Below are 21,230 nucleotides of genomic sequence, written 5' to 3' on the forward strand. Positions count from 1 at the left end.
GACAGATGGGCAGGTACCTCCTGGGGCTAGAAGATGAAGGAGAAAAAGCCTCCAGCCCTTTCCCTCAAGCCGGCCTCCTCCAATCCTGTCCCCTCCCCCTTCCCTCCTCCCAGCCAGAAAGGCCTAGAGCTGCTGTTCACTCCTTGGTCCATATTCCCATAGGGAACACAAAGAGCCTGAATCCAATTGATAGGGTCTGCAGGGCGCCTGGCCGGCTCAGTCGGTTGAGCATCTGCCTTCGGCTCAGGTCATGATCCCGGAGTCCTGGGATCAAGCCCCGCATTGGGCTCCCTGCTCCTCAAAACTACTACGAACCAGCAGGACTCAGCTGCTCTCAGAAGTCCGCCCAACCCGCCCCTTGATGAAACTTATCATATTTTTACTGACTCCGGGGCTGTTGCTGATGGCCTAGCCATTTGATCTGCCTCTTGAAAGAGTACAGGCTGGTAGATTAAAGACACCCTCTCTTGGGGCACCTGGCTGGCTCAGTTGGAAGAGCATGTGACTCTGGATCTCGGGGTCATGAGTTTGAGCCCCATGTTGGGTGTAGAGATTACTAAAAAAAAAAACAAAAAGACACCTCTCTTTGGGGTCACAAACTGTGCAAACCAACCATGGACACTTATGGGACTGTCGGGGTCACTCACAGAGATGCCCACAGTAAAGGTCCGTTCTCCAGTGAGACCAACCAAAATCAAGCTGCTGATTAAGCCTTCACTACTGAGATTGCCATCGGACATGGCAACACATCTGCCATCAGGGACTGGGCACAAAGCACAGGACCCTATGTTTCTGATGCAGAAACCAGACTTGTGACTCTTGCAACAAAGGAGGCCAAGTTGCATGGGCCATTGACCCTGCTCGCTCCTGACAGGTTGACTACATCAGACCTTGGACTGTACCTCCCAGGGCTACAGATGGTCGCATCACTTTTTTTTCTAAGATTTTATTTATTTATTTGTCAGAAAGAGCAGAGTGCGAGCACAAGCTGGGGGAGTGGCAGAGGGAGAAGCAGGCTTCCCGCTGAGCAGGGAGCCCGATGCAGGGCTCAATCCCAGGACCCTGGGATCATGACCTGAGCTGAAGGCAGACGCTTAACCGACTGAGCCACCCAGGCGTACCAATGTCTCATCACTTCTGATACGTTTTCAGGTCACGTGTTGCTGTTGTAGTCTGATCAGCTGACTCCCAGCTCTCCAACCCACTTGCAGCCTGACAAATGGTGCACCTTTTTTTCCTCAAGCGTCACCCAGGAATGGGCCAATAGTCAAAAGTATCTGATGCACATTCCACACTGCATTAGTATCTGATGTTGATGAGCACCGGGACGATGTCTGACTCCACATCCTCTGGGTCCACACACCTTAGTGGGCAATTTGGTCACTGAATGCAGCTGTCCCCAGCAAGGGTCTCTTGGCAATGATTAGGGTGAAAGCAGCAGGGGGTGATTGAAGACAAGACGAAGTTATGGGTATTGGGATGGGACATACTGATTATGTGGCCGATTATGTGAAAAGTGCCAACTCTAGTACCTTGAGAGAGAATTCCTGTAGACCTCCAAAGGTGCAAGGATAGGGGGGCAACGAACACTGCTTTTGACCCCGAGATCCGGCATTGCCACCCAAGTCACACAGCAGCTGCCGAGTTCATAGTCCCCTTCCTCGTGCTGTGAAAACACTGTCACCAATGACATGCTGGTCTGAGATTATTTTATCATTCCTGACGCCATGACTGGCAGCTCCTGAAAATGAACATGATGCGGTGCAGCATTGTTTCCATCTTATGTCAAGTCATAGGCTTTTCTGGCACTCGAGTGGCCTTGGGTTTTGCCATGTATGGATTAAAGCTGCAAATACTTGGTGAACCAAACCCATGGAATGATGACAACAAATCCTGAACTGTGCCTCTTTGGGCTCTATGTTTGTACATGGGGGCGGGTGGGCCATTGATTCTCTCTCCACTGGGGATAGGGACTGCTTTTTGGCCCATCTCTTGCCCCTTATAATTATTGACAAAGACACTGAAGATCATCAGGATAGCTAAGCTCCCTTATGTGTGATGGATACTAGTCTGGCCTTAGACTATATCCTTACAGTCTAAAAGAAGAGCTAGCAGTCCCCTGGGACTTTTCTAGAGTTGGGTGAGACCAGAACTCTGGGAGGCAAGGAGGACGTCACTCCTGCCAAGCAGTCTCATCCTGCAGCTTGGAGTTCTGTTGAAAATCCTTTATAAGACAAATTAAGCAGATTCGATCCCAGACGCTGTTGGTCTGATTAATCAGGGTGGCATGCTGATATAAAACTTCAAATTTGGCTAAGAATGTGATGGGCCGTGAGTGCTTTTGCACATTTTTTGCCTGGCATGCCAAGACTGCAAGACCCTGACTGCTCTTTGCCTGGCCATTTCTCAGGATTGTTTTTGCATCACGGCCTTGAGGGATGAGGTGATGTCTTCCCCTACACAGAGAGGGCTTGTTTCCACTTGCTCTAAAACCAGTGAATTCCCCAAGCTTGCTGTTCCTCTCCTATAATGTAGCCCACTGCACGTGCCAACACCCCTGATAGGTCCGCTGCATCACCTCCGTGGGACTTAGGGAGCACGGAGAACCAGCATAAGCCCTCCTCAGATCCTCTGGCTGTTGCTTTGCCATGAGTAACCAGGTCATTTTCTCACACTTGGGAATCTCGTGTCTTTGCCAATATCCACGAAGCAGTAACAAGTTAAACTTTCAGCTGACGAGTAGGGTAAAATCTCAGATTCTGTACAATTCCTGACAATACCTAGTCTTTTCAATTCCTTACCAGTGACTTCTAAAGAGCACAAGTTTTTAATTTTGATAAAGTCCAATCTATCAATTGTTTCTTTTGTGGATCGTAGTTTTATGTCACAGATAAAAATTCTTTGCCCAATACCAGGTCACACACAGCTTTTCCTGTGCTTGCCTCTAAGAATTTTTACAGTTTTGGGGCACCTGGGTGGCTCAGTCAGTTGAGCGTCTGACTCTTGGTTTTGGCTCAGGTCATGATCTCAGGGTCGTGAGATGGAGCCCCGCATCGGCCTCCGCACTCAGCACAAAGACTGCTTGTTCCTCTCCCTCTGCTCCTCTCCTGTCCTCACTCTTTCTCTCTCTCAAATAAACACATAAATAAAATATTTAAAAAACTAAATAATTTATAGCAGCAATGTCCACAATAGCCAAACGATGGGAAGAGCCCAGATGTCCATCAACAGATGAATGGATAAAGAAGAGGTATACACACAATGGAATATTACTCAGCCATCAAAAAAATGAAATCTTGGGGCGCTTGGGTGGCTCAGTCGTTGGGCGTCTGCCTTCGGCTCGGGTCATGATCCCAGGGTGCTGGGATCGGGCCCCGCATTGGGCTCCCTGCTCGACGGGAGGCCTGCTTCTCCCTCTCCCACTCCCCCTGCCTGTGTTCCCTCTCTTGCTGTGTGTCTCTCTGTCAAATAAATAAATAAATAAATCTTAAAAAAAAAAAATGAAATCTTACCGTTTGCAACGACATGGTTGGAACTAGAGGGTATTATGCTAAGCAAAATAAGTCAATCAGAGAAAGACAATTATATGATTTCACTCATATGTGGAATTTAAGAAACAAAACAGAGGATCATAGGGGAGGGAAAAATAAAATAAGACAAAATCAGAGAGAGAGACAAACCATAAGAGACTCTTAACTCTAGGAAACAAACTGAGAGCTGCTGGAGGGAGGGGTGGGGGGAGGGGGATAATTGGGTCATAGGCATCAAGGAGAGCACTTGATGAAATGAGCACTGGGTGTTATATGCAACTAATGAATCACTAAACTCTATTTCTGAAACTAACAAAAAAAAGTAAAAATAAATAAATAAAATCTTTAAAAAAGAATTTTTACAGTTTTATGTTTTACATTTAGATTTATAATCCAGTTTGGATGAATTTTTGAATAAGGTGTCATTTTGAGGTCAAGGTGTAATTTTTCTTTTTCTTTTTTTGCCTATTGACGTTCAGTTATTTCAACATGTTTGCTAAAAGGCTATCCTTTCTCCATCAAATTGCTTCTTCGTCTTTGTAACATATTGGTTAGCCATGTGTGTGTAGGTCGATTTCTGGACTGTATTTTGTTCCATTGATATGTGTGTTTATCTCTTCTTCAATACCACACTGTTACATTATAGTATGATAATTTACAAAATAAAACAGATAAAATACAAACATAAGACTTGATCCTATTTCTGCTACAGACTGTGTTTCCTGCAGCGTGGAAGGAGAGTATAATTCATATTCCATACTGTATGATATCATCATACTGCATCATACTGCATACCTATAAGCCAGTGAGCTCATGAAATATTAAATACCTAGATGGTTGGGCTATAAGTGCTTTATATTATGCAGAAACCTTTGGTGTTTTTGTGACATTTGGAAAAATTGGTTTGGATGAGATGGTAAGCATTATTATTTTTCCCATTTAAATTAAGAAAAGATAGAGTTCTGCTATCCAAAACTGTGGCCTCCAACATGTTTTCAGTAATAGTTTAGACTCAAATAATGATGAGTGCATATACAATCTTTTTCCACACTTAAAATTCTAAATAACAACAATGATAGCAATAATAATGATGGGGTTCAGGGGCGCCTGGCTGGCTCAGCTGCTACAGCGTGCAACTCTTGACCTTGGGGTTGTGGGTTCAAGCCCCACGCTGGGTGTAAGGATGACTTTTTTTTAAAAAAAGATGGGGTTCAGGGCAGTCTGCCCCAAAATATGCCACTTTGGCATATTGATTATTTTGAACTAAAGTTACTTAAGAGGGGGGAGGCAGAGGGAGGGAAAGAATAAAGTTACTTAAGAAACAGCCAGTGCAAGGACACTCTGACCCTCCTCTGAAAACAGGAAATCAATCTCCCATGTGGAAGGTACCCTCCCTGTACCAGGAAGATTGAAGGCATCCTTATCACCAGAAGTAGGGAATTCAGAGCCAAGAAGGCTTTAAAAACAAACCCTGTCACTTCACCAATTTACTACCCTAAGCCCAAACTTCTTTGTCTCATCAATGCCTCACAAATTTATTGTTTCTTCGTTTAAAGGTATAAAAGCTGCCTCCTTGGTCACTTCCTTGAGTCTTGTGTTTTTAGGAACCCCTGTATGTATGAAATTAAATTTGTTTTTCTCCTGTTAATCTGTCTTATGTCAATTTAATTATTAGATTAGGCAATGAATCTAGAAGGGAAGAAGGGAAAACTTTTCCTCTCCCATAATATCATGCTCCCACTTAACATAGTACAACTAGGCCCTGTACAAAAGAAATCACTCCCAACTTCTTCCCAACAGGGGATGCCCAATGTCTTGTGAATTATCACATCCAGCTCTAAATTCAAGATTGTTGAGGGGCACCTGGCTGGCTCAGTCAGTAGAGCATGTGATTCTTGATCTTGGGGGTCCTGAGTTCAAGCCCCACGGTGGGTGTGGAGCTTACTTAAAAAAAGAAAATTTACAAAAGATTGTGGTTCAATGTTCATTTTTATTTAAGTCTGTCACAATCATGTACTGATATTCTGTAATTTGTGCACTAAATTGTGAAGTTCAACTACCATCAACATACCCTATATAAGGGACAGGGCGAAGAGAATATGTTGACATACCCACAACACACACACACACACACACACACACACACACACCCCAAAATAAGGAAAAAAGAAAATATGAGTAGCTACTTCCATTTTGTTTCTGAAACTAGTTACAAGACCATAGTTGGTATTCATAACTTTTCTTCTACTACCCCTTCTGTTTCTCTTACCCTCAGCCAGTTTCTCGGCTACCAAGTTCTCTTTGCCTGGCGGACCAAGGTAAAGCTCCATCTCTGAGAGATGTGAGCCCTTTGTAGTGCGGCCTGGATGATGTTGCTGTAATCTTTCATTAACTTTGACCACTGAACACCGCAGGATTAGGAGGGGGCTCCGAGTCTCAGGCTTAATCCTCCCTGCCTGCATGAAGAGCAACCAAACATCCCTTGATGATCAGGATCAATCACACCAATCAAACTCCCATCTTTCCTGTTGGTCCAGTGACATGTGGAGCTTAGATACTAAATAGCTCGACTGCAGTCTCAACATCCATTCATTTCCATGGAGTCATGGTCATTTCTCCTGGTAGACTAATCCTCAGACCTCTAAGTCCACAAAGGCTAAAATCAAGGCAACAGGAAGAAACTACTTGCAAATGGATGTTGAACAGGCAACCCACTGTTCCAGATGATAAAAAAGAAGATATGACCAGGGTAAGGTATGACCTGTGTGAATTCTGTTGAGCTCTTTCTTGCCTTCTTTTGCTGTAAAATGGGTTCCGTGGTGAGAAGCAGCGTTGAATGGGATATCATGATCGCAAGCAAGCATGCCCATGAAAGCGGTAGCAGCTGAGGTGCTGCAGGCAGGGAAGGCGAATCCCCACTGCAGTCCCCTCCACGATGGAAGGGGCCCGATGTCATCACCCTGCCCCAGATGGCTAGTTGGAGCCTCCTCCCACCGCAAGAAAATGATATATATTGGGGCTGTGGCATTGGCCTCTGCTATCGGCAAGTTGGAATTGGACACTTAACTGTTCTGATGGCTAGATCAGCTTCGGTGAGGGGAAGTCCCTGTGACTGAGCCTCCGTGCCTGCAGCTTTGTACATGGGCCCCCGAGCAAGCTTCAGAATGGTTGGGGGAAAAGGCTGACATTCTTTTTTTTTTTTTTTTATGTTTTATTTATTTATTCATGAGAGTCAGAGAGAGAGAGAGAGAGGCAGAGGCAGAGGGAGAAGCAGGCTCCCCGCCGAGCAGGGAGCCCGATGCGGGACTCGATCCCAGGACCTTGGGATCATGACCTGAAGGCTGACATTCTTATGCAAGTCATCTTGTTCACATGATTATTGACTCTTCATCCCAGTTGATGAACTCTGTTGGGCATTTATATGGAACACAAATGTGTTTATACCCTGTGGCCATCCCTAGAGGGCCAACCACATATTACTTTTCCCAAACCTTCTTGTCACCAATACTATAAATTTTGTTCTTTCCAAGTCCCTGAACATCAAACAGTGTAGAGCCATTACCTTAGGCCATTTCTCCTTCCAAGCAAAGTGAACAACCAGATATACCACTTGAAACGATGTTCTCAGGGAAGGATGATGGGGGATGGTCCCAGGGTCCTGGGATGGAGCCCGTCATCGGCATCGGGCTCCCTGCTCAGTGGGGGGCCCGCTTCTGCCCCTCCCCCCTGCTCACGCGCTCTCTCTCTGTTTTAAATAAATAAATAAATTCTTAAAAAAAAAAAGAAACCATGTTCTCAGGGAAGATTCTGGGCTGTCTGTGCGGGGCTGTGATGTCACAGCCGTATGCTTCTGGCTACGGCCTGTCTGTCATGCGAGCTGGACTTATATAGCTTTGGTTTTTGTTGTTGTTGCTTTTGTTTTTTTAAGATTTTATTTATGTATTTGACAGAGAGACAGAGAGAGAGCACAAATAGGCAGAGAGGCAGGCAGAGGGAAGGGGAGAAGCAGGCTCCCCGCTGAGCAGGGAACCCAACGTGGGGCTCGATCCCAGGACCCTGGGACCAGGACCTGAGCTGAAGGCAGATGCTTAACGACTGAGCCACCCAGGCGCCCCTGGACTTACATAGCTTTGAATCATCTCTTCAAACAACTGGTGTGATAGTTAATTTTCTGTGTCAACTTGACCGGGCTGAGGGAGGTCAAACAGCTAGTAAAACATCATTCTGGGTTTGTCTATGAGGGTGTTTCTGGAAGGGATTAGCATTTGATTTGTGACTAAGGGATCACCCCTCACCGATGGAGGCTAGCAGCTGCCAATCCTTCGAGGGCCTGAATGGAACAGTAAGGCGGAGAGAGGGAAAATTCACCCTCCTTGAGCTCAGGTGTCCGTCTTTTCCTGCCCTCAAACACTGGATAAAGTTCCTGGTTCTCAGGCCTTTGGACTCGGACTAAATTCCACCACCAACTTTCCTGGTTCTCCAGCTTCCAGACAGTCGATTGTGGAACTTCCTGGCCTCCATAACCTTGTGTGTGAGACGATCCCTACAATAAATCTCCTCTTATATATCTACATGTATCCTATTGGTTCTATTTCACGAGAGAACCCTAAGACAACTGGTTAGGGAGAGGTCCCTGGATTAGTCTGCGAGGGCTGCCATAACTATGTATCACAGACGAGGTGGTTTAAAAAGCAGAAATTTATTTTCTCATAGTTCTGGAAGCTGAGAAATCAGACCTAAGATATCGGCAGAGTCGGTTTCTTCCAAAGGCCTCTTTCCTAGGCCAGTTTCTCCATGCATCTTCACACAATCTTCCCTCTGGGCCTATCTCCTCTTCTTATAAGAACACCAGTCCTGTTGGATTGGGGTTTACCTCAGTGACCTCAATTCACCTTAATTACCTGCCTAAAGGCCTTATCTCCAAATACAGTCACATTCTGTGATACTTGACATTGGGACTTCAACATACGAATAGCAGGGACACAAGGCTGTCCATTCCAATCCCCATGAAACCGCAACTGTGGGCGGAGAAAGGGAAGGCAGTGTGGCAGACAAAGTCACCCCAGGAGAGTAAACAGCTGCTCATGGACCTTACCTGTCTCTCCATAACCTGCTGAAGGCCAAGTTGTATATATCACATCTATTTCAAGATCCCCCTGTACTCTTCACTAGCCAAACAGGTACGTCAAACAGGGAGGTGATAGGGCTTACTACCCTGGAAGTTTTCGTCTTGATGGTGGCCCTAATTTCTGGGAGCCCTCCATGCCTGCAGTGCTGGTTTGGATTTGCTCTTCTGAGGGTAGAGCATAGCTTTTAAGAGCATGGACTCTGGAGCTAGTTTGTGGTTTCGATTCTGGTTCCACCAATTACTAATGACCTTGGGCAAGTTGCTTAAACATCCAATGTCTTAATTTCCTTTTCTGTAAAAGATGTACAATGATAGTGTCTACTTTGCAGTGCTGTTGGGTTTTTTCTGTAGTGTTGTTTTGAGGCATCATGTGTTAATGTATGCAAAGTGCTTGGAAGAGTACCTAAGAGAAAAGAAGTGCTATATGTGTTTGCTGTTCCTGCTGCCATTGGAAGGGGAAGGAAGTTCCAGTCTTCCATCTGGCCCTTCCTAACAGAAAAATTCTCACTCCACAGGTCAGGGAACCAGTTGGGGTGTTTGGCCAGTTGCTGGTTCTATCTATTACAACTGAAAACCCAAGAACTAGGGAAATTACTACAGAGTGAGTTTGTATACCCACTGGGCCCACCATCCATGGATTTAAGCCCAAACTCCATATCTCATTTGACCTTCCCTAGCCCTTGCTCTGACTGTGGGCAACAGTGTTGCTCTGAGCCCCCAGGCTTAGTGTCAGCCCAGAGCCATTGTCCAAAAATCCCTGGACAGTGTGGATTTTTATTTCTCCTCTGAACAGCTGCCTTGGGAAATCACTGCAGGTCCTTTTGGGGGATGGCTAGGAAGGTTGACAGGACATAATTATCGTGTTACCATAGCAGCCTTCGTCATGGTCCTTGGTCTCCACTTCATCCTGGAGACTCTGGGGATATGACCTGAGAGGCTGTGACATTATCATGGTGACTCAACTTTCTGTTTGCCAGAATTCTTTCCTTTTTTTAAAAGATTTTATTAATTTATTTGAGAGAGAGCGTGTGTGAGCTGGAGGCAGGGCGGGGGGCAGAGGGAGAGAGAGAAACCCAAGCAGACTCCCCGCTGAGCAGGGAGCCTGACCACTCGAGGCTCGATCCCAGGATCCTGAGATCAAGACTTGAGCTGAAATCAAGAGTCAGACACTTAACCCACTGAGCCACCCAGGCGGTCCCTGTTTGCCAAAATTCTTTTCATGAAATGGGTCATGCTTCTATTTCAGTCCTAGGGCCCCCATGATCTAGTAATCACCACCAAAGATCACTGTTGACCAACCCGCTTTGATTGCCACTCTCCCCAGTAGCTCTCTTCTGGGGCATGGTTATCAGCTAGCTTTTGCTGTGAAACAAACCCCTCGAAGCTCAGAGGCTTAAAACAACAGCCATTTATTTAATTAACAGTTGTTGGCCTTTGGCAGCTTGGGCTGGGCCATCCTGCTTGTGTCAGCTGGACTCTCACGTGTCTGTGGTCAGATGCTGCTGGTGACCTGGGTGACAGGACCTCTAGGAGTGGGCTGGCCATCAGCTGGGGCTACAGGGATGATTGGGGCATAAGTCTCATCTGCTTTGTTCACATGCGGGCAGCGGGCTTCCAAGACTAGCAAGAGTCCAGGCCCCAATGCATAAGCACCTTCCCTGCTCGAGGCTGCACTATTTTTGCCAATGTCCTATTGACCAAAGCAAGTCATACGGCAGATTCAAGAGAAAAGAAACAGACCACCTCTTCATGAGAAGATCTGCAAAGTCCATGCAAAGTTCAGGATTCAAGGAGGGGAAACATTTGTCACTACAAATGTCACTCTACCACAGGCACCAATTCCATCCCCCCCCCCCCCCTTTCTAGAGCCCTCTCCCTTTCAAGCACATCACCCAATTTCTTTAGAGAAACACTGTCCATTTTCATCCGGGAGATAACTAGGTGGGGTTTGGGGGCGATGGTGGAAATGCACTTTATTGAGCCATTTGTCAAATAGATTTTATTTTATTTTTTTAAAGACTTTGTCTATTTGAGAGAGAGTGCGTGGGGTGGGGGGGCGTGGAGGAGCAGAGGGAGAGGGACAAGCAGACTCCGTCCTAAGTGCGGAGCCCAATGTGGGACTCGGTCTCATGACCCTGAGATCACGGCCTGAGCTGAAACCAACGCTTAACCGACTGAGTCACCCAGGCACCCCTCAAGTAGATTTTAAATAACCAGCTCCTTTGATGCCATCCTCCCACTTCCACTCTCCATACCTGGAGAGTCGGGGTGCTTCCTCCACGAAACCGGCTTTTGCTCCTGCCCCATCCACGCTTTGCCTGAGATTTGCTGGTCCCGAATGATTTTCAGATGGAGCCCATCTGCATTCATTCAGTGAATTTCTCCAACTCTTGATCCTTTATCCTCACCCCTTCCACTAATTTTATGAATGAATTTACTCTGCACTGCTAATTGTTTCTATTTGATTTGGAAAGGTAAACACCTGTGTTCCATTCAGTGTCTCCTACTACAAAAGCCTCTGATTAAATTTAAATCTATTATCTCTAGACCAATATAGCAGTTTAAAAAATGTATTCCTCCCATATGTATTAAGAGTGGGTGATAGCAGATAGAAGAATTAAGGTATATGCACTCTATCATGGGAAAGAAGAGCCAGGAGACTTGTACAATTTCCTAAAGACAATAATTTTGGCCTATTGCTGTTTATAGTCAATGTGTGATGTGAGGGAGGAGGCATTTCCTTTGCTTAATGCGTCACTGTAGGCTATTTTGTCTACTTTGGCTTCTCCCAAGGCCATGGTTAAGATTTTATCATTTTCCGGCTGTTTATGCTGTTCTGCCCGCCTCAGGCAAAAATTGGAATATAAAAATAAGGAAAGGGGCCAGGACCTGGGCAGCCTGAAGGGCAGGGAGATAGGGGAGGAGAGGAGAAACCTGCCTAACTATCTCCTTCCTCACTGTCACCACTGCCCCTGGGGGCTCCAGGACCCGTTAGCCTGTGTGTTCATCCTTACAACCTTTTTACTGGGGAATTGGAAATACTGATTAAAATTAAGACAGCAGGGGTGCCTGGGTGGCTCAGTTGGTTAAGCGCCCCACTCTTGATTTCGGCTCAGGTCTTGATCTCAGGGTGGTGAGTTCAAGCCCCGCGTTGGGCTCCCCACTGGGCATAGAGTCTATTTTTTTAAAAAATTAGACTGCAAAACTTTGAGACAGTAACTCCTTTCATACAAACATGCAAAGATATATGCACATATAACGTCTAACCTTGCTAGTAATCACAATATGCAACTTAAAACAGTAGGATATCCTTTGAGCTATCAGAATGTCAAGGATTTAAAAGAAAATCAATGCCCATTATTAGGAAAGTTGAAAGTGTTCTTGGATACATTAGTACAAGCTGTGTGGAAGGCAGTTCTAACATGTACCAAAATCCATAAACAGATGAAATCCTTTTTATTTTAAGATTTTATTTTTAAATAATCTCTACACCCAACGTGGGGCTCAAACTCACAACCCCGAGATCAAGAGTTGCATGGTCGGGCGCCTGGGTGGCTCAGATGGTTAAGCGTCTGCCTTCGGCTCAGGTCATGATCCCAGGGTCCCGGGATCGAGCCCCGCCTCGGGCTCCTGGCTCAGCGGGGAGCCTGCTTCTCCCTCTCCCTCTGCCTCTCTCCCTGCTCACGCTCTCTCTCTCTCTCTCTCTGTATCTCTGTGTCTCAAATGAATAAATAAAATCTTTAAAAAAAAAAAAAAAAGAGTTGCATGGTCTACCGACTGAGTGAGCCAGGCACCCCAGATGAAAGTCTTCTGATTCCAGAATTCCACCTCTCAGAATGTATCCCAGGGAAATATCAGAGAAGCCTACAAAGATATGCACGCAAAGATATTAATCTCTACATTGGGGCACCTGGGTGGCTCAGTCGTTAAGCGTCTGCCTTTGGCTCAGGTCATGATCCCAGGTTCCTGGGATCGAGCCCCGCATCGGGCTCCTTGCTCCGCGGGAAGCCTGCTTCTCCCTCTCCGGCTCCCCCTGCTTGTGTTCCCTCTCTCGCTGTCTCTCTCTCTGTCAAATAAATAAATAAAATCTTTTAAAAAAATCTCTACATTGTTTATGCTCGTGAAAAAATTGAAACCATCCAAATATGCATCAGTTAATTATTGGCCATCCATAAGGAATAATACGCAGCCCATAAGGTATCAACATGAAAAGATAGGCAAGATATATTGTTTAAAAGCAACGGTCAGGGCGCCTGGGTGGCTCAGTTGGTTGAGCATCTGCCTTAAGCTCAGGTCATGATCTCAGGTCTGGGATTGGACTGGCCCCATCAGGCTCTCTGCTCAGTGAGGAGTCTGCTTCTCCCTCTCCCTCTGCCTGCAGCTCACCCTGCTTGTGCGCGCTGTCTCTCTGTCAAATAAATAAATAAAAATCGTTAATAAAAAAGCGGGGGCGCACCTGGGTGGCTCAGTCGGTTAAACGTCTGCCTTTGGCTCGGGTCATGATCTCGGGGTCCTGAGATGGAGCCCCGAGTAGAGTCGGGCTCCCTGCTCAGCAGGCAGTCTGCTTCTCCCTCTCACTCTCCCCCTGTGCTCTCTCTCTCTCAAATAAATAAATAAAATCTTAAAAAAAAAAGGGGGGGGGGCGCCTGGGTGGCTCAGTTGGTTAAGCGACTGCCTTCGGCTCAGGTCATGATCCTGGAGTCCCGGGATCGAGTCCCGCATCGGGCTCTCTGCTCAGCAAGGAACCTGCTTCTCCCTCTGACCCTCCCCCCTCTCATGTGCTCTCTCTCTCTCATTCTCTCTCTCTCAAATAAATAAAATCTTAAAAAAAAAAAAAAAGAGCAATTGTCAGGGGCGCCTGGTTGGCTCAGTCGGTTAAGTGGCCAGTTCTGGGTTTCAGCTGGGGTCATGATCTCGGGGTCATGGGATCAAGCCCTGTGTAGGGTTCTGCTTGTCTCTCTCCCTCTGCTCCTCCCCCTGCTCACTCGCTCGCTCTCTCTAAGGTAAATAAAATCCAACCAATAATACATTTTATGTTAATTAACTGAATTTAAATTAAAAAATGGGAAAAATAGAAATTAAATTAAATAAATAAAATCTAAAAAGAAAAGCAATTGTCAGGGCAGTATGTCTATGATTCCATTTTTTGTTTTGTGACTTGTGTGTCATGTATGTATATATGCCTTATTAATATATGTAAATAATTGATAAAAACATATACCAATCTGTTAATAGTCTTTCAAAATAATATTGAAATATTAAGAAATTTAGAAAAGTTGCTCAGCTTCACTGATAATTAAAATGAATGCAAATTAGAGGAGTAAGGAGTCGTAATTATTGCCTTTCATATTGGTGAAAAAATTCCAAGATTAACACTCAATGTTGTATTCAGCCCTAGTCTCAAAACTTTTTTGATCAACCACATGTATTAAAAAGTAAAACTTTTTTGACCTCAAACACTAAATATGTTTATATGTTTTTTTATAAATAAAACCAGGATTATATTCCTCATTCTTTTCTGCCACTTGAAAATTCATGCGTACAGCGATGTTCTCTGCAATAATGTTTGGCATAAGAAAAACTGCAAACATTCAGAATGTTCATCAATAGAGAACTGGTTAAATAAATGATTGAACATCAACATACATGTTAGGGTAGTGATCAGTCGTCCAAGAGAGTGAGGTAGTTATATATTACTGACACGGTAAGAGCACTGTATGTGAAACATACCAAGTCTGAAAGTATACACAGAAAACAGAATGGTAGTTCGTGGCGGGGGCGGGGTGAGGAATGTGAAACTAAGCAGGGAATCTGCTTCCCATTGTTCTAATTGTGCGGTTGAAAATGTCTAACAACTTGTCTGTATAACTTTTCCCATTAGAAGAGTACTAGAGATGTAAAACCAAATCTCCAAAGCCGCTTGAATCATTAAAGCAGAAGGCACACATTTTACAGTTGAGAACATGAATAGGTTTTGTGTGTTCGCACTAGCTCACAGTTGAGGACTGGAAAAATTCCTAAAGGGATTTGAGGCAACAGGAAACGCGTTCACACTTCTAAGATATTCAAGATCATGTTTACGAAAGAACTCTTCCTACGTTTTGTGCAAGTTTCGTTCTGGTTCCGTTAAAATTTAAAACATTAAAAAAGAAGAAGGAGGACCACCGGGAGGAGGAAGCTGGGTCTCCCGGGAAAGCCACGTGCCCCTCCCCCCCCCGCCTCGGGTCCCCGCCCCCCCGTCCCCGTCCCTTCCCGGTCCAGGGGCTCGCGGTCTCCGGCGCCCCGCCCACCCCGAGGCAGCTCAGTCTGGCGGCCCCCGCGGAGCACCAGCGATCGCAGATCGCCGCGGCCGGGAAGGAGGGCGTTCGCGGTGCAGCGCGGCGGGCATCGGAGGCCGCCCAGTGGGCCCCCCGCGCCGATTGCCCTCCGCGCGCATCTCTCGGTCCGTCGATCGGTGGGTCGGCGCGGCCGGCTGGAAGCGCTGAGCTGCCGGCACCGTGTGGGAGGCGACATCAGACCGATGGCGGCGGCGGCGGCGACGGCGGCGGCCCTGTCGGCCCTGGGGGTGCGGCTGTCGCGCTCGGCGGCGGCCCGCGGCTCGTACGGCGCCTTCTGCAAGGGGCTCACGCGCACGCTGATCACCTTCTTCGACCTGGCCTGGCGGCTGCGCACGAACTTCCCCTACTTCTACGTGGTGGCCTCGGTGATCCTCAACGTCCGCCTGCAGGTACATATTTAGAGCAAGTAACTTTGTGGCGTTCGGGGGTCCCCGAAGGATGGCTGGCTTCCACCCCGCGGCTCCCCCGCTCTAGAGCACAGCGGCCAGTAGGCTCGCGCGCGCAGACTCGCCCGGCTGCCTTTCCACGGCCTTCTCTTTCCATGTACATGGGCGGCTAGAAAACCTCATTTGCGGAAAGCCTACTGTATAACCAAAAAAGCCGAAGACTGAGCGAAAGGGTGATTCTCTAGGAAATAGTTCAAGGAACAGGAAAGAACTTTAAACTCCGAAGATCCTCAGAAATACCTGAGACGTTCTTGCAGCCGTGAAACACACAACAGCCCGAACGGGAGGAAGCGACGGTGGTCTCAGGATGCCCGAAGGGGGAAAACCAGAGGAGAGGTTACTAACGACCCAGACGTAAACTAACTGCACAACGACGGTCCAATTGGGCAAGGAAATCTTCCAAGTTAGAGTAAGATGCGAACAGACTTCCAACAGAATATGGACTGAATTCCAAGCCATGAGCTGGACTGCGTTGGAAGCCGGGGGAAATTAACAACAGGATCTGGAAGGCATACACGGCCTCATCCCCAAAGCCAGGTCAGTGGCGAACAGAAACACTACGGCGCAAAACAAACATTTCAAACTGGACAAGGAAAGCAGGCTTCGATCAGGAAGCTGCCTCAGACCGGGCCGGGTTTGAACAGCTGCCAGGAGTGGGAGAAAGGGAATCGGCTCGAAAACCGATCGGCACGTGCAGCGCTCGGAGAGGAGACCGACCAGTCATCCCGTGCAGCTCGGCTCTTCAGCGAACCTTATTTCAATAATCATTCCGATGGAAAAAGAAGTTACGGTTTTCCGTTCTTAGACCAAATCTGTCAGCTGAGCAGGGAAGACTTCATTCGTAACGGGGCTAGAACTGGATGGGAAGGTTAGCCGCTTGGACAGTGCGCAGTCCGGGCAACAAGTGGACAGGCAGAGAGGAGGAAATGGAGCGGTGGCGTTATTCTCGGGAAGCAGAAAGTCCAGATTCTGGCTCTAGTTGAAAGAATAAGGCAAGTTTAGGGATCGTATTATTAAGCGAACAAGGTAGCCACCGGGGGAATTAAAAATAGTGATTCAGCCATAGTGAGGGGGGAGGGGGGTGCTGGGACAGCGGGAAGTCAAAATTCCTTATGTTATCAAGTCAAAAAAGTAGTAATAAAAGCATATTCTTAAGGAAGAAAGGAGCTAACCACTAGACAGACAGGTGTAAACGTTTTTGCCTCTGGCTTAGTTCCCTAAGTTGAGCAGGATGGGCAGGGATTTACTACTTTTCATTATATGCCTTTTTTTTTCACTATTGGATTTTTTTTTAAACTATGTATGTATTGCGTTCATTAAAAAGTAAAACTTAGTAAAAACTGAATTGATTGCAATTAGAAGGACATTTGGGGGAGGGGGAGCTGGGGATGGGCACAGAAGGCCAGGGAGATTGCACCTTCCTTTCTGCGTACCCTAAAATGTTCCTGAATGATCCCACCATATAGGATTTCCTTGCTTTCCATGCAAACTTTAGAACCCAAGGAAAAGCTTTAAAAATAAAAATGGCCAGTCATCTTCAGGTAGCCCAGAGCTTCCTCACTCTCTGAAACTGCATGAGCAAATTCCTGCGGCGATATAGTTAAGGTTAAAAAAAAAAAAAGATTTATTTTATAAAATACTTGCAATTTTTCAAAACTGTTTTCCAGGTTTATCGAGGCATAAGCGACATGTAACCTCGTGTAAATGTAAGCTGCCCAGTGTGTTGGGTTTGATACACTTCTACACTACAATGTGATTGCCCCCAGCCTAAGCTGACTCTTGGTCACGTCACATAATTACTGTTTTTTTTGTGGTGAAAACATTCAAGATTCCTCTCTTAGCAACTTTCAAGTGTATGATAGAATATTAACTATGATCACAGTGCTGTGTCTTAAATCCCTAACGTTTATTTGTCTTCTCACTGGGAGTTTGTACTCTTGGGCCAACATCTCCTCACTGCCCCCAGCCCCGTGGTAACGACCATCCTACTGTTTCTGTGGGTTTGGCTTTTTTCCATTCCACGTATAAGTGAGATCAGATAGAACATTGATGGACACTTCGACGAGTGCCTCAAGATGTTTAGACGAGGTGCTTACATTTTACTATCGGTCGTAATAGCAAGCCGGTGGAATAAATTAAATGTCCCACATTAGTGTAGGGGTGCAGGGCAGGCCGCCCCAAGATGGCTGCTTTGGTATGACTGCTACTTTGAGCCAAAAGCAGTCAGAACCCAGCAGATGCCAGGAAAGCTCTTTACCTCCCCCTCAACTGCCTGTCTGTACCAGGAAGAAAGCTTGAAACAGATCCCCCCCCACTTTTTTTTTAAGATTTTATTAATTTGAGAGAATGAGAGAGAGTACGAGGCAGGGGAGGGGCGGAGGCAGAGGGAGAAGCAGACTCCCCACTGAGCAGGGAGCCCCCTACTCGGGGCTCCATCCCAGGACCCTGAGATCATGATCTGAGCGGAAGGCAGACGCTTCACCTTCACCGACTGAGCCACCCAGGCGCTCCTGAGATTCCTCTTTACCTAAAAAAATTTATCTGCATACCAAGGCGACCTTTGTTTTCCAAACATCTCCTCTCCCCTTCCTGCTAATGGTCTTTCTCCCCTTTTATTTTCAGACCCTACCCTTCTCTTTAGCTCCTCTAAGCCTCATGTTGCCTCACTGTTTCTGCAATCTCCTGTCTGTGGATACCCCATAGGTCCGCTATTAAATTTGATTTTCTGTTAATCTATCTCATGTCAATTTGAGTCTTATTCCGGCAAGAAGGACCTTGAAGGGCAGAGGAACTTCCTCCCCAACAGTAGGAGCTTGGTTTATTTATTTATTATTTTTTAAAAGATTTTATTTATTTATTTGACAGAGAAAGACACAGCGAGAGAGGGAACACAAGCAGGGGGAGTGGGAGAGGGAGAAGCGGGCTTCCCGCCGAGCAGGGAGCCCGATGCGGGGCTCGATCCCAGGACCCTGGGACCATGATCTGAGCCGGAGGCAGACGCTTAACGACTGAGCCACCCAGGCACCCCAGTAGGAGCTTGGTTTAATAAAAATAAAGTATAACTATATAATGGAGTACTGTGTAGCCATTAAAAATAAGGAATTCTATTTTATCAAAGTGGAATGAATCTAATAGATGGGAAGTCACCTCACAAATGGCTTGTGATTGAGCCAGAGGGACACACACACACACACACACAGATGTATACATGTATATACATTTGTACACTCCACTTAGTGATAGGGTATGAGGATACTTGGAAACAGGGTGTCCGGATGGCTCCGTTGGTTTGGCGCCTGCCTTCGGCTCAGGTCATGATCCCCGGGTCCTGGGATCCAACCCCACATTGGGCTCCCTGCTCAGCTCTCCCCTCCCTCTGCTCTCTCCTTGTGCTCTCTCTCCCTCTCTGTCTCTCTCAAATAAATAAATGGAATCTTTAAAAAAAAAAAAAAGAATACTTGGAAACATTATTGCACTCTTAGGATAAGCCGTGAGATGTTCTAAGTACTTTATATACATCATCTCATTTAATCCTGGCAACAACCCAGAGATAGGAGCTGTTCTTATCCACAGTTTTCAGGACAGGAGACAAGCACAGAGGAGTATAGTGGCAGGCTGATGAAATACTTTGAACAATATCATTCTTACTAATATGAGGCCTTCATTGTGATGATTAGTTTAGTTTAGTTTAGTTTTTTAAAGATTTTATTTGACAGAGAGACCGCGAGAGAGGGAACACAAGCAGGGAGAGTGGGAGAGGGAGAAGCAGGCTCCCCGTGGAACAGGGAGCTGGATGCGGGGCTCGATCCCAGGACTCTGGGATCATGACCTAAGCCGAAGGCAGACGCTTAACGACTGAGCCACCCAGGCGCCCCTGATGATTAGTTTTTAATCATGTTTTTATTGCTTAAATTGTGAGACCTTTACATTTTTGGTGTAAGATTCACTATCCAGTGGGTGCCACAGATGCTGGAATTTGGGGAAAGCTGAGCTAGGCCCTCCATTCCTGGAAGCCCCATCTAGAGTTACGGGGGTCACACAACTGAAGGTCAGATGGAGCTTAGCCACTTACAGAGGATTTGAATTCTAACCAAGGAAACTCATTTTAAGGAAATATTAAAAGCATTCTTTATAGCAAACACTCAGATAAAAGCAAATTGGTTTTAATGTGGAAATTGTAACTAATTAAACACCACTTTCTTCTCAGAAAACACATCTTCTTGCCCATGAACAAAGACCAAATACACACATTTCTAAACAGTTACAGTTTAAAAGTTGTTTTTTTTTTTTTTTAAGATTTTTATTTATTTATTCATGAGAGAGAGAGAGAGAGGCAGAGGGAGAAGCAGGCTCCCAAGGAGCAGAGAGCCCGATGCGGGACTCGATCCCAGGACCCTGGGATCATGACCTGAGCCGAAGGCAGACGCTTAACCATCTGAGCCACCCAGGCGCCCCAGTTTAAAAGTTGTAACATGCAAAGAGCACGAGGCTTTTGGTTTTGTGTTTCACTTTTCAAATCATACCGCAGGGATAATTTCTCTCACCCCACAGCCAAAAAAAACCCGCCAAAACACAAAAGACAGCAGTGTAACTACAGCATCCTCAGATTGATTAACCTGTTCTCTTCCATGCTCATCTGCCCTTCGAGAGCTGAATATCTCTGGCAACTTTTACATTGACTTATTGTAGTTAGATATAGTTCTCTTGAGCATGGCTAACACGACCTTCTATTGATCTAAATAGAAGATATCCTTTAACTCACACTCTCCTATGCAATCCTCGGGAAGGAGCTCCTCTCGTCCATGCTAAATATTTTCTACCTTGACTCTATCATTTCCCCCTTCCAGGGCCTGTCCTGATACCACCAAACGTCTGATGTTACAGATGCAAATGCAGATTCCAGACCCTGGACTTCCTACCCCTGGGCTTTCTGTTGTGACCCCTGACTCCCTTCCTTGGACACGGTTCTGTGACTGCCTTCAGACTCAGACTGGTTCTGGTCACCTGAATGACTACCGGCATTGACACCTTTCTCCAGCAACGCAAAGAGATTCTCCAGACTCCTTGTCCCCAGAGTAGGGGTGGAGGTGGTGGGAGACTTGTAAACATTGTCTTTCAAGACATGACTTACCAGAAGTCCCCCTTTGGGTGTTTTTACTTCAAATCTGAGAGCTTCACTGCAAATCCTTCCTGAAAATGGCTTGAGGACCTGGAGGTCAGGTTCATAAGCCAAATATTTTGTTGAACCAAAGAATCTGAATGATGCTGGGCAAGGCAACCAAAGTCTTCAAAGGTGGAAGCTCCAGGACAAGCGAGGATATCCAGTATTCCGGGGCTTTACTGGATGCTAATGTCTTTCCATCACCTGTATTTCTACCCCAAATACTGCTGTGGCCTGGAGTAGGGAATCCTGGTGATTTTCGGCAGTTCCCCAAAGGTGGGGATGTTAAGTAGATAGAAAAGAAATGTAGGGAGCAATAGCCTTGTACTCCTTAAATTCCTAGCACGTACAAACACCCTTCTTCCATTCATAGGATTCTAAAAATGCTCCCTCCTAGCATAACTTAATTATTCGACATACAACCAAGAACTATGCATACGAACATTCCTAGCTATCCTAGTTGGGGGTGCAGTGTTGGGGCCTCTGTTTATAGTTCAAGTTCTCCTGCTGATGACCCTTATTTCGCTAGCTCTGCCATTATCCCAATTTGATATTGACATTCTGCAATACCATGACCTAAATGGTGAATTCATCACACCACACTATCCCCTTTACAGTACTAAAGAA

At 46.1% G+C, this 21,230-nt stretch overlaps 1 protein-coding gene and 1 non-coding gene across 2 annotated transcripts; both read left to right on the forward strand.

Annotated features, from left to right (window-relative positions):
- The first annotated feature begins 474 nt into the window (after nucleotides 1–474).
- TRNAQ-CUG (transfer RNA glutamine (anticodon CUG)) lies at nucleotides 475–547 on the forward strand. Its single transcript has one exon. It is a non-coding gene; the product is annotated as a tRNA-Gln (tRNA).
- A 14,397-nt stretch (nucleotides 548–14,944) lies between these two features.
- On the forward strand, nucleotides 14,945–20,489 carry LOC123849876 (small integral membrane protein 10-like protein 2A). Its single transcript, XM_045882863.3, has one exon. The coding sequence runs from the start codon at nucleotides 15,179–15,181 to the stop codon at nucleotides 15,395–15,397; it is 219 nt and encodes a 72-aa protein (XP_045738819.2). The 5' UTR covers nucleotides 14,945–15,178; the 3' UTR covers nucleotides 15,398–20,489.
- The last annotated feature ends 741 nt before the right edge of the window (nucleotides 20,490–21,230 follow it).

This window comes from Mirounga angustirostris, unplaced genomic scaffold, assembly GCF_029215605.1.
Source record: "Mirounga angustirostris isolate CCGP_5_RB_7025 unplaced genomic scaffold, mMirAng1.0.hap1 SCAF_11, whole genome shotgun sequence".
NCBI classification, from domain to species: Eukaryota; Metazoa; Chordata; class Mammalia; order Carnivora; family Phocidae; genus Mirounga; species Mirounga angustirostris.